Source organism: Eschscholzia californica, unplaced genomic scaffold, assembly GCF_041429995.1.
Source record: "Eschscholzia californica isolate CP2 unplaced genomic scaffold, dmEscCali1.0.p SCAF_1, whole genome shotgun sequence".
In the NCBI taxonomy this organism is placed as follows: Eukaryota; Viridiplantae; Streptophyta; class Magnoliopsida; order Ranunculales; family Papaveraceae; genus Eschscholzia; species Eschscholzia californica.
In genome coordinates, this window is record NW_028238198.1 from 12,344,765 (window position 1) to 12,357,197 (window position 12,433).

Sequence of the window (12,433 nt, forward strand, 5' to 3'; positions counted from 1 at the left end):
TTGACATAAAGAATAACCCCCACTATTTTTCTTAATTTTTATACCCAAGATAGTGTCAACTTCTCCAAGATCTTTCATTTTAAAAGTAGAAGACAAAAATGTCTTAGTTTCTAGAATGCCTTCTAGTTTATTACAGATTAGTAACATATCATCAACATACAAACAAATAATAATTGTATATCTATCACAAGTTTTGAAATACAAACATTTATCCGCACTATTATGCTTAAAACCATTTAAAGTAATAACACTATCAAATTTATTATGCCATTGTTTAGGAGCTTGTTTTAAGCCATATAAGGATTTTTCAAGTTTGCATACTTTATTTTCATTTCCTTGAAGAATAAATCCTTCCGGTTGCACCATATAGACCTCCTCATTAAGGTCTCCATTTAAGAATGCGGTTTTTACGTCCATTTGATGTACATGAAGGTTATGAATAGATGCAATAGCAAACATTAATCTAATGGAAGTAATTCTAGCTACGGGTGCATATGTGTCAAAATAATCTATTCCTTCTTTTTGTCGAAAACCCTTGGCTACTAATCTAGCCTTAAATGTTTGAAGTGTGCCATTGGTATGGTATTTCTTTTTAAATACCCATTTAGAACCAATTGCCTTTGAACCGGGTGGTAGATCAACTAATTTCCAAGTATGGTTTGACATAATTGAATCCATCTCATCATTTATAGCTTCCTTCCAAAACGCCGAATCTCTAGAAGCCATTGCTTCTTTGAAAGATTTAGGATCATCTCCAATTTCTAAATTGATTTGACTCACATTAATCACATTTTCTCTATTTCCTTCAACTAAATTGAAAGAAATTCTTTGAGAGTCATATTGATCCAAACCTAAATCTTTTTCTTTTCTTATTCTTTGACTTTTTCGAGGTTCATTCGGAAGTTCATGAATTTTTGAAGATATCTCATTTTGAGACTTATTTTGATGAACATCTATTTGACAATTATTATCACTAGATAACAAGTTCTCAAAAAATTCTACTTCTCTTGATTCAATTACAACATTAGACTCTAAATCCAAGAGTGATGCAGGGGCACCCGGCGTGGAGACTTTTTCCATGACCGAACCCGGTCATGGGCCAACCGGCCATAGAGAGTAGTTTTAGGAAGTCCCAATTTTAGTATGATTATTAGGGAATTTAGGTTTAGGAAATTATGTTATTTTAGTATTCCCAATAATTGGAAAGGTCCAGATTTGAGTCTAGTTATTTAGGCAGTTGCAGTATTTTAATTATTTAGGAAAGTCTAATTCAAGTCTATCTAGGAAAGTCCAGAATCCTATAAAAGGATATCTAGTTAGTCCATTATTCTCAGATTGAAGAGAAAAACCCCATTGAAGTTAATCAAAGTTTACAGTTTATTCAGTTATTTACAGTTGTTTACAGTTATTTTGATCGTTCTTCGTATTAGTTTAGTTTATTCTTAAAATCCGCTGCATTCTACATCATGTGGTATCAGAGCCACCAAAATTTTGGGCTAATGATTCTGGAAATTTTTTTCCAGACCAGTTAAATTCATATCAATCGTATTCCATTCGTCAAGATGATTATATTCAATCAGATTATACTCATCAAGAGATAACGAATCAATGCTCATGTTCATCATGTTTATATGTGAATAACGACTCGTACAATTATCATTGGAATCCGGGAGAAATCGCACGAGAAAATCCTCCACAACCGTCTCTTTATCAATACCAACCGTCACCACCACCAGTGTTCTCTGCACCATCCCCTCCGTCTTATTATTATCTGACACCATCTTCACCACCACCACCTCCGTACTCTTATTATACACCATCACCTCAATCATCTTATTATTTTACACCTACGACAGTTACTACAACTTTCGAAGCCGAATGGGAGAACATTGAAAGAGAACCCGTAAGAGAAATTTCACCACCACCACCTCCATACTCTTATTATTCACCACCGTATTCACCACCTATCATACAACCGTATTCACTGCCACCACCAATACAATCATCTTCTCTTCCTTATCCACCACAACCAACTTTTGCCGAAACGGTTCAATCACTACTGTCCGATTCAGCTAAGATTCAACATATCTGTGATGACCTCAAAACAATAATACGTGAACCATCTTCTTCGCCTATTTTACCGTGCGATCGGGAAAAAGAAATAGAAAAAGAAGATTGCGAAGAAGATGAAGTTGCAGAAGAAGAAGATGACTCTTCCTTGGAAGTAGAAGAAGAGAAGATGACTCCTGGAACAGTTTTGATTATCTTGGCTGGAAGGATTAAGAGCAAAAGGGTTATTTATTTGGAACAACTCCCATCTGGATTGCTTCGTGTAACTGGACCTTTTAAGTACTTCACCAAGCAAGCTGGGAAAAAGAAGAAGAAATTAAAGATTCCCCATTCCCTATTTCCTGGAAACATCAAATTGAAAATCAACAAACACTCTGGTTTCTTCAATAAGCTTGTCGAATTGATCCATGTTAGGTTTAACCTACCTGTTGAAGATAAAAAACCATGGTTTCAGGGTTTGAGCAAGGTTGCTAAAGCTTCAACAAAGAAAGAATCACGAGAAAATATTAAGAAGAACTTAGAAGAAGAGAATGACGATGATGAAGACAACGAGGGGGATGTAAAACTCGAACATCCAATCCCAACGTGTGTTGGTGGAGATACAAAGATCTTAATTGTTGTTCGTCATATTAAATTCTATGATCTTGAACATATGATGATTGAATATGATCGTCTTCTTCGTGGATCAACTAAACCAGCTCGACTTAGACTGTTTTTATTCACTTCGATGATGATACCTTCATCGCCAACTTGTAATGTTTCTACTGATGAAACAAATTTGAATCCACAGTGGTTTGTTGATGCTCTTCATTCTATCTCAATTCATTCTCTTGATGTTACTTCTTTTCCTTCTACTGTTTCAAATCAAAAATTTCTTTTTGGTGTTGATCGTAAGGGACAAGTTCCATTACATAGTAGTAATAATCCTTTAATGGTGACACAACAAGGTCAAGTACGAGACTATTATGCCGTTTTCGAAAAATCTCATACGAAAAATTTGTTTGCCGGATCGGATCATGGAACATATGATCGTCAAGTCGGAATCACGACAACAGTTTATAGGGAAGAAACTCAGAGACATATTCATGATTTACAGAGATTACAGATTTCTAACCACGAACAAGCTATATTTCTTAGACAAACTGATGAAATGTTAGCTATGGCTTTTCCGGGTGATTATTTTATGCGAAAGATTCCTGATTTTGCAGCACTAGTGTCTATGTACACGGATTTGTCACGATTAGTTCGTCGACAATATGATGTAGTAACTCGGGGATTTCATACGTTGACATACTATGATAAAACTATATTCTAAAAACTTCATGAAGATGAACGTGGAAAGGTAGATTTTGAGTGTCATATCAACACTACACGTTTCAACCCCGAAATCATATTTTGACGGTGGTTACGTTTCTTTTGGCTCTTAATGACGAAGTTTGGGAAGATGGCAAGTTGAACATTATTTCTTCCCCAAAAATACTTTTGCGAGACTCATTGCAATATGAGTTCGAGGTTAACAATTTTTTGCACATTAGTATCCTTCACTTTCAGTGCAAATTTCGTTCGAAATGGGAATTACGGATCGCTATGACAAATTTCAACGTCTCTGGGCGACTCACATTGTTTTCTTCGTTGAAACGGTTCGGGACGAACCTCGTGGGAGAAGGGGAAGCTGATGCAGGGGCACCCGGCGTGGAGACTTTTTCCATGACCGAACCCGGTCATGGGCCAACCGGCGGTAGAGAGTAGTTTTAGGAAGTCCCAATTTTAGTATGATTATTAGGGAATTTAGGAAATTATGTTATTTTAGTATTCCCAATAATTGGAAAGGTCCAGATTTGAGTCTAGTTATTTAGGCAGTTGCAGTATTTTAATTATTTAGGAAAGTCTAATTCAAGTCTATCTAGGAAAGTCCAGAATCCTATAAAAGGATATCTAGTTAGTCCATTATTCTCAGATTGAAGAGAAAAACCCCATTGAAGTTAATCAAAGTTTACAGTTTATTCAGTTATTTACAGTTGTTTACAGTTATTTTGATCGTTCTTCGTATTAGTTTAGTTTATTCTTAAAATCCGCTGCGTTCTACATCAAAGAGTCTATAGGCCTTGCTATTTTGTGAATATCCAATAAACATGCACTTTATAGCCTTAGCCCCCAACTTAGTCCTTTTAGGATTAGTAGTTCTACAATACGCAAGACACCCCCACACTTTAAAATAGTTAATGTTTGGTTTTCTTCCTCTCCAAATTTCATATGGAGATATCTTAGTTTTCTTTGAAGGAATCCTATTTAAAATATGGCAAGCCGATAAAATTGCTTCCCCCCATAATGAAAATGATGACTTAGCATTTAATAACATAGCATTTACCATTTCAACAAAAGTATGATTTTTTCTTTCGGCTAAGCCATTTTGTTGAGGCGTAAAGGGTGCGGTGCATTGATGTATAATTCCATGTGTCTCACAAAATTTATTAAAATCATCACTAAAATATTCACCGCCTCTATCACTCCTAATTATCTTAATATTCTTTTCCAAATTGATTTTCTACTTCCGCCTTATAAATTTTAAAAGCATCAAAAGCATCACTTTTATTTTTTAACAAGTAAACATAAGTATACCTAGAACAATCATCTATAAAAGTAATGAAGTATCGTTTGCCTCCTCTAGTTAAAATTCCATTTAATTCACAAATGTCGGTATGTATTAAGTCTAAATTTTTTGATGTTCTAGTAACACTTTGAAATGGTTTCTTCACCATTTTAGACTTTATACATACTTCACATTTATTCAAGTTGCTAGTATCACATGATAATAAACCACATTTAACCATTCTTTTAATAGTACTCACACCAATATGTGCTAATCTATTATGCCATAAATTAAAAGAATCATGCATATAAGTAGAAGATATAATATTATTATTAATTTTATTTTCCACAGTACATAGTTTCACCATTCCATCACAAGAATAACCTTTCCCAACAAATACACCACTTTTAGACAAAATTAATTTGCCCGATTCATACATCGACTTTATTCCAGGTTTTCCCAATAAGTCACCACTTACTAGGTTTCTATTCATATCAGGAACATGAAGTACATTTGATAAAGTAATTTTCTTTCCCGATGTGAATACAAGTTCAACATTACCTTTACCAAGTACTTTAGAACGCATTTCATTTCCCATTTGAATTTCTTGACCATCATTTATTGAATCATAGGTTTTGAATACTGCTCTATCATATGATACATGAACCGTGGCACATGTATCATACCACCATCCTGGAACTTTTCCATGAATTGCATTGATTTCGCTTAAAACTGCAACAATCTCTTCATTTATTGCATTTGCCTCTTGCATTTGTTCCTTACGAAATTTACAATCTCGAGCATAATGTCCCACTTTTCCACACACAAAACAACCTTTAGGTTTCTTTATGGTTTGGAAAGCCTTTTTAAATTTTCCTTGAACCCTCTTCGGACCCGAAAATGTTTCTTTATTCTTCTTGGGATGATTTGATTTTTTCACCATGTTGGCTTTAGATATGCCAATATCATTCTCCACCTTGTTGTCTCTTGACCTTGATTCTTCTTCTATCCGAAGATGTTTTTGGATTTCCTCCAATGTAAAATCTTCGGATTTGTGAAGAATCCTATTCCTATAGTTTTTCCAACTTGGTGGTAATTTTGCTATAATTGCACCAACTTGAAAAGACTCAGGAATGTCAATTTTGACAACTCTCATTTTATTCACAATAATTTGTAATTCATGAATTTGGGGTAAAATAGGTTTATCATCAAACATCTTAAAATCAAAATATTTAGAAATAAGAAATTTTTTCGTACCTTCTTCTTCAGCCTTATATTTAAATTCTAGAGCATTCCAAATATCTTTGGCAGAACGAGTATCCGTATAGAGATCATACAATCGATCAGACAATGCATTTAAAATATGACCTCTACAAATAAGTTCATCTTCTTCTCTCTTCTTTCTTTCATCCTTTAATTCATTAGTATCTTCTTCGCTTGGTTCAGGAATTGATTTCAGTGTAGGATCAAGAATATAGAACACTTTCAAAGCAGTTAAAAGAAATTTCAGTTTGTCTTGCCAACGAGTAAAATTAGTACCATCAAAACGATCTAATTTCACCAAATCTTGATTCATCAATTTAATAGTTGCCATAGTAGTCTCGGTCTCCATCAAGATATTGCTTTAAGATTGTTAGAAAATTTTTAGTAATACAACAAATTAATATAGGGATTGTAGAGACTTGAAACGTGTATTTAAATACACTTTCCTTAAAGCAATATTTGCTCCCTCTCCACTTGAGATTACTTATAGGTTATGAGCAAATTGCTTCCCAAGATATGACAAGCCTTATGTAAATCTGCACAAAGTAATATGTGAAGATTTACTTAAGGAGCACAAGAACAATCAAGATTTGACTAAGAGTTTATTATAGAATAAAAAGATATTTCTGATTTTCTAAGTTAAGTGTTCTCTTGTTAATTCTCTTATTTATAAAGAATGAGACAACTTTTATGAAAGTTTGCAACCTTTCATAAAAGTAGTTAAAGTTGTAGAGATACATCTTCTTAATTTGAAATAAAACTTATAATTCAAATACAAAAACTAGTTGTAGAGATACATCTTCTTAATTTGAAATAAAACTTATAATTCAAATACAAAAACTAGTAGACATATATTTAAAATTCAAATGTTATTTTCAAACTAAAGTATATTCAAATTAAATTAACTTTACAAAACAAATTGTTCATATTTTTCAACAGTTTTTGGATGCAATGAGATCTGAGCTCTGGAGTATCTCGTACCCATGGATCTTCTGTCATCTAATTTTCTTTAAAAAATTGATATACAAGCAAGGGCGGAGCCAGGATTTGAAACTACACCGGACTAGCCTAAATTTTTTATAACTAAATTTTTTTCTGACGGTAAATATATAGTCGCCGAAAGTAACATGTAAATGCAATTTTTGATATCAAAGTACAATTTTGCAGCATTATTGACACAAACCATACATGAAAAGTAAGAGCATACCTATTAAGAATGCGAAGTTCGTTCGTTACAATTATATTTGTAATTTTGTCCAAAAGACTACCTATACAATACGATAATTGGGAACCCATTACAGCTAACATATAGTGAGAGTATCTCAGCTGGCACTATCATCCATTCCTAAGTCACATAACTTAGTCACCTTCATAAAACAAAATAATGCAGGATTTAGAACTAAGATCTAACGCCAAAGCAAGAATTCATGGAGAAGACCAACATCACAAAAGGTTTGATAATCAACTATAAATACAACAGTATACACCGAAATCGAAAATTTTCCAATAGCTTACCTTACTACTACAAGCATTCCATAGATAAACACAATTACCCAACCCCACAACTAACACATTATTTGCAGACCAATCAACAAGATTTAGATAAAACTCATCTTGTAGTGCAGGAGCATCTAATACCTAAAAAAACAAAAACAACCTCACATTTAAAATCAAAACTTGTTAAAGAGTAAGCAAAAGAAACCCCACATTTAAAAATCAAAACTTGTTAAAGATTAAGCAAAAGAAATCCCACATTTTGCCCTAGTAATCGATCCCCATGAAATCACAACCAGGATCAACACTTCTGTAGTATCAAATCTAGGTTCGGATAATTACTCTAGAACATGAAAGATTGAATAATTTGGTGGTCTTAGTTCCTATATTACTGGTTATTTGAATTCCAAGAGAGGAATCCTTGTAGCTACTGATGTTTACGCTAAATACCCACCTTATTCTTGTCTAGTTCACTGATTTATGGTATTAACTTACAGTTGAGTGGTTCTTTACTAGTTCTTCTAATGATTTTGATTGTGGGAAAAAGGAACAAATTGACAAGTATAAGAACAAACAAACAAGTATAAGAACAAATTGTACACAATTATTAGGGCAAAATGAACAAATTGTACACAATTATTAGGGCAAAATTAAAATATATGCATAATAATGCTTAAAGAACATTACTTACATTAGTTACCTAGACAGTAGATAACTAAGCATAAACCCCTTGATTAGTTGATTACTTGATTAGTTTATGAAGAACCCTAGATTTCACTTTGAAGTTTGAATCTTCGATTTATATATGCATTAGAGAGAGATGATGATGGTAGGGAAGATGAGAAGGAGAAAATGATTAAGACCTCTGATCAATTCATGGTTTGATCTCTCTCTCTCTCTCTCGGATTCTCTCGGTTGAAGACTTAAAGTCCAAAAACGCTCTTTCTCTCTCTAGTTCTTCCGTTCTCCTGGTTCAAAGTAGAAAATAGAAAAGAGAAAAGAAGACCCCTTACCCCTGGCTGCTTTTACTAAATTAACCCTACCCAAGTGTAATATTGACAGAACTATCCCTGGCTGCAGCCAGGGATAGTCTGCTCGTGCCTCCGCCCTTGTATACAAGCCCAAGAGCTGCATATAAGATGATCCATCATCTATTCTATACTTGGTTCTATGAGTGGTGCAGTTCTAAACTTGCTGCTTCTTTATCGGTAATAGTAGTACAATTTAGGCCTTTATAAGGGATAGGAATGAGGTACAAGTTGTTTTTTCTTCGAACAGTAACACCAGCCGTTTCTGACATGTCTAGATTTTTTGGCTCGACACCGTCGGGGAGGCTCCAATCGAAGTGATAGAGCAATTGAGCAAGTGGCAACTCGACATTAGCGATTCCAAATGATACCCCCGGACACATCCTTCTACCTGCTCCAAATGGTATATATTCAAAGTTAGTCCCTTTATAGTCCGTCGAACACTTCTCGAACCTCTCTGGATAGAATATCTCAGCATTATCACCCCAGTACTCTTTATCTCTTCCGATGGCCCAAGCATTGAAGATAACTGTGGTTTTCATGGGTATTTGGTACCCACCAATCTCACATTCTTCTCTACATTCTCTAGGGAATAATGGAGCTGGAGGGTGTAACCTTAGAGTCTCTTTGATAACTAACTTCAAGTATTTTAGTTTGAAAATATCTGTCTCTTTTATCTCTCTCGTTCCTTCGCACATATGTCTCACCTCAGCTTGTGCTTTTTTCATTATTCTAGGGTTTTTTAGTAGTTCAGACATTGCCCATTCTAATGCCGTCGACGAACCCTCCGTTCCTGCGGCGAAAATATCCTGCAGAACGAGGAAGAAAAACATGAAAATCCTATATATTAAAACAGCTCAGTCGGTTATGTAAGGTATAAGTCTGCCAGTTCATTTTTGTTGGGATTTTGACAGAGATCACATCCGACGGATGATATAAAATCATGTTTGTGTAAATCCAAATTAGTTATTTTAACTACTTTCCCACTTTCTTCTTATTCTACTTTTCTCACTGTATCTCCAACAAATCTTCCCACCAATCTTTTCTATTAGCAATTTGACTAGACTTCTAATTTAGTTTTAAAATCTCACTCATATTTTCTCTCCATAAATTAACATTATATCTCTGATTTCTCTCCCTCCTCTGCAACTCTCTCTCTCTTCTCTATTAATTTACACGGAAGAATTTGAGAATGTTAGAGGTAAGTACTTCATTTTAAATTGTAGTTTAAATTTATTTTTCTCCTCCTTAAAGGCGTTAGTCAAGAGGGATCTGTCGGGTCCGCTTAGCAGAGTCCTGTGTTTTTAATAAACAGTCGCTACCCCCTGGTATGTGCCGCTTTCCTAATCAAAAGATAGGAGAGCACCCCTTCTCCCGAAGTTACGGGGTCATTTTGCCGAGTTCCTTCGACATGGTTCTCTCAAACGCCCTAGTATACTCTACTTGTTCACCTGTGTCGGTTTGGGGTACGGTCAGTTCACCGGGAGGATCGCCCTCCCAATTCGAAGTTTTTTCCTGGAAGTTTCAACCTTGTTGACTATGATAACATTCGCGACTATAAACAGACTAGCGACTATGACAGGGCGGTACGCTCTGCTCTCTCGCGACCCCTACTCTAATCAAAATACTAAAGCCGTAGGAGGCGGCGGAAACCCAGTATCTAGTAAATCTTTTGGTCTAATTAAACATATAATCAAAAGAGGGGACTAACCAAGATAACAGCTTTTATATGGTTTGATGTGATTTGAGCTTCATCTGGACCAGAACTAGTTTCTTGAAATTGAAGTAGTACATCTACAAGATCTTCTTGTAATAGTGTATGATAAAGAGGATCTTCCATGTCAATCTTAGTCCTTGAAGTGGGTCTATACTCAATATGTTCATTGATGATGTTATCTAAAATTTTATCAATCTTCCTATGAAGAAACTTCAGTTTAGTCTTCCTATTACTTATAACACGAAGCAACGTCGACGAAGGGAATAGATCTCCCAAACCTCCCACCAACATATTTGATTCTCGATTACAAGCCATGAGTTCTTTTCTACTTTTGTATTTCTTACCGAATGTCGCCCTACAAAGTATGTCATTGACCAAAACTGTTATTCTTTCACTCAGATTGATTGGTATAGATGCCGACAATCCGTTTCTAGACGTTAACAAAATACTTTGAATGAGATTCGATACTTCTTCTTCCCTTATATATTGAAAAGATTGAACACGCTTGATACTTAGGAGCTCCGCGGTGATTATCTTCCTCATTTGTATCCAATAATTTCCATAAGAAGAAAATATTACATCTCTATAACCATAAGATATAATCTTAGCAATGGCTACTTGTGGTCTAGTAGAGAAAATTAGGTCATGTGTCTTGAGAAACTTTTGAGCTTCTTTAGGAGAAGAGATGACAATGGTAGAAAGCTCACCAAGTTGAAGGTGCATTAAACTGAGTCCATATTTTTTGGCAAGATGTGTAATGGTGTGATGAGGTAATTGCTTGCCTCCCATTAGTAAGTTGTGCAAGTTTCCCACTATAGGTAGTTTCCATGGCCCTGGAGGCAATTTTGATGATGAGTTAAGGGTTTTGGATTGCCTCCTTAGTTGGGTAATAAACATGGATCCCATTAACAAAAGAAACAAGAAGAATCCAAAGATTTCAGTAATTGAAGGGACTAAGTAGTAATGTTGGAGCTCCATGAATGAACTTGAATGCTGAAAACTTCTCCAAGGGAAGCTCTATTTATGGACAAAAAACACGTTTCACAAAGAAAAAGAACACAATATCCATATGGGTCCTTTCACTTGAATGCTGAAAACTTAGTACCGTGATAACCCATTCATCCTAACATGAAAGCGAAAGCCAAAAGCAAATAAATAGCGACCCAATCAGAGGCTGCCACTTGGCGGAGAAGGTTGGAAAACACGCGATTCTGCCTACTTTAGAAGTGTTATATATCGATCCCACATTTGCCCGCGTTTCTCTTTCAGTCCCTCTTCCAATCAGTCCCTCTTCCAATAAAATGGTCTGGACCTTTGACCGTTTTAACCTTCCAAAGAAAATAAACCCTAATCGATCTCTCCTTTTCTCTCTATGCCAAAAAGTCTAACTGGACAATATAAACACAAGATTGATTTGATAAAGAAGGTTTTTTTCTAAAGAAGTAAAAAACACATAAACATCATTAATATCTAACCAAATAATTAGATTAAAGCTAAATAATGTTTGGATTTTGAAACCCTAACAAGTAAATTATCATCAGATTTCAAATTTCAAATTGGAATACTGGACATTAGCCATGAAGAAGATGGGTTCAACCCTTATGGATTTGGAATTGGAAAGGAAGAAGATGGTGATGGGTGCTACTGTCATTGCAAGGAAGGAATTCTGGGTGGTTGAGTAAGTATTCATTTTGTATGTAATTGTTGGGGGTTGTAGGGATTGGAGTAGTTTTGATGGTTGTAAGAAAATTGTTGATGATGATGATGAACTGGGTGATGATGATGATGATGAATTGGGTGATGATGATGGTGATGAATTGGGTGATGATGATGGTGATGAATTGGGTGCTGCTGATGGTGATGAATTGGGCGTGATGGCTTAGTTGGATGATAATGTCGAACTTGGGCAAGGACGCAGGGTAGTAAGATTCAAAAGCAAAGTTCTTGCTTTTTGGCTGAGGGACTGAAAGCGAAATGCCAGAAGATATTGGATGGAAGTATAAGATTTCAAAAGTAGACAGAATCACGTGATTTTTAGTTTTCTGGACAGGTGGCAGTCTCTGATTGGATCGCTATTCATTCAACTTAATTTTAAACTTTTGTTTAGTTAAAAAAATAAGTTACACTTTTATTTTTTTGAGAAATCGACTACGATCTACGTTAGTCGTTACAAGACATTGATACATCATGGAGATGTGATAAGCATGATAACTGCTTAAGTTAAACTTATAATGAAAGAGTCATAAAACCCAACAACATTTTTATTTATTT

At 35.0% G+C, this 12,433-nt stretch overlaps 2 protein-coding genes across 3 annotated transcripts; one reads left to right on the plus strand and one right to left on the minus strand.

Moving 5' to 3' along the window:
- Positions 1-2,239: 2,239 nt before the first annotated feature.
- On the plus strand, positions 2,240-3,385 carry LOC147564188 (uncharacterized). The gene has a single exon (XM_086667476.1). It carries the CDS (start codon positions 2,240-2,242, stop codon positions 3,383-3,385), a length of 1,146 nt encoding a protein of 381 aa, XP_086523602.1.
- A 3,661-nt stretch (positions 3,386-7,046) lies between these two features.
- On the minus strand, positions 7,047-11,151 carry LOC147564189 (desmethyl-deoxy-podophyllotoxin synthase-like). 2 transcript variants are annotated; one of them, XM_086644196.1, is made up of 4 exons: positions 10,157-11,151; positions 8,109-9,254; positions 7,439-7,561; positions 7,047-7,290 (listed from the first exon to the last, which is right to left on the minus strand). In XM_086644196.1, exons 1-2 carry the CDS (start codon positions 11,138-11,140, stop codon positions 8,586-8,588), a joined length of 1,653 nt encoding a protein of 550 aa, XP_086500322.1. In that variant the 5' UTR covers positions 11,141-11,151; the 3' UTR covers positions 7,047-7,290; positions 7,439-7,561; positions 8,109-8,585. The 2 variants fall into 2 exon arrangements, with proteins under 2 accessions (XP_086500322.1, XP_086500333.1); XM_086644207.1 differs by lacking the exons at positions 7,047-7,290; positions 7,439-7,561 and having other exon boundaries at positions 8,002-8,836; positions 9,153-9,254; positions 10,157-11,150.
- Between the last annotated feature and the right edge of the window lie 1,282 nt (positions 11,152-12,433).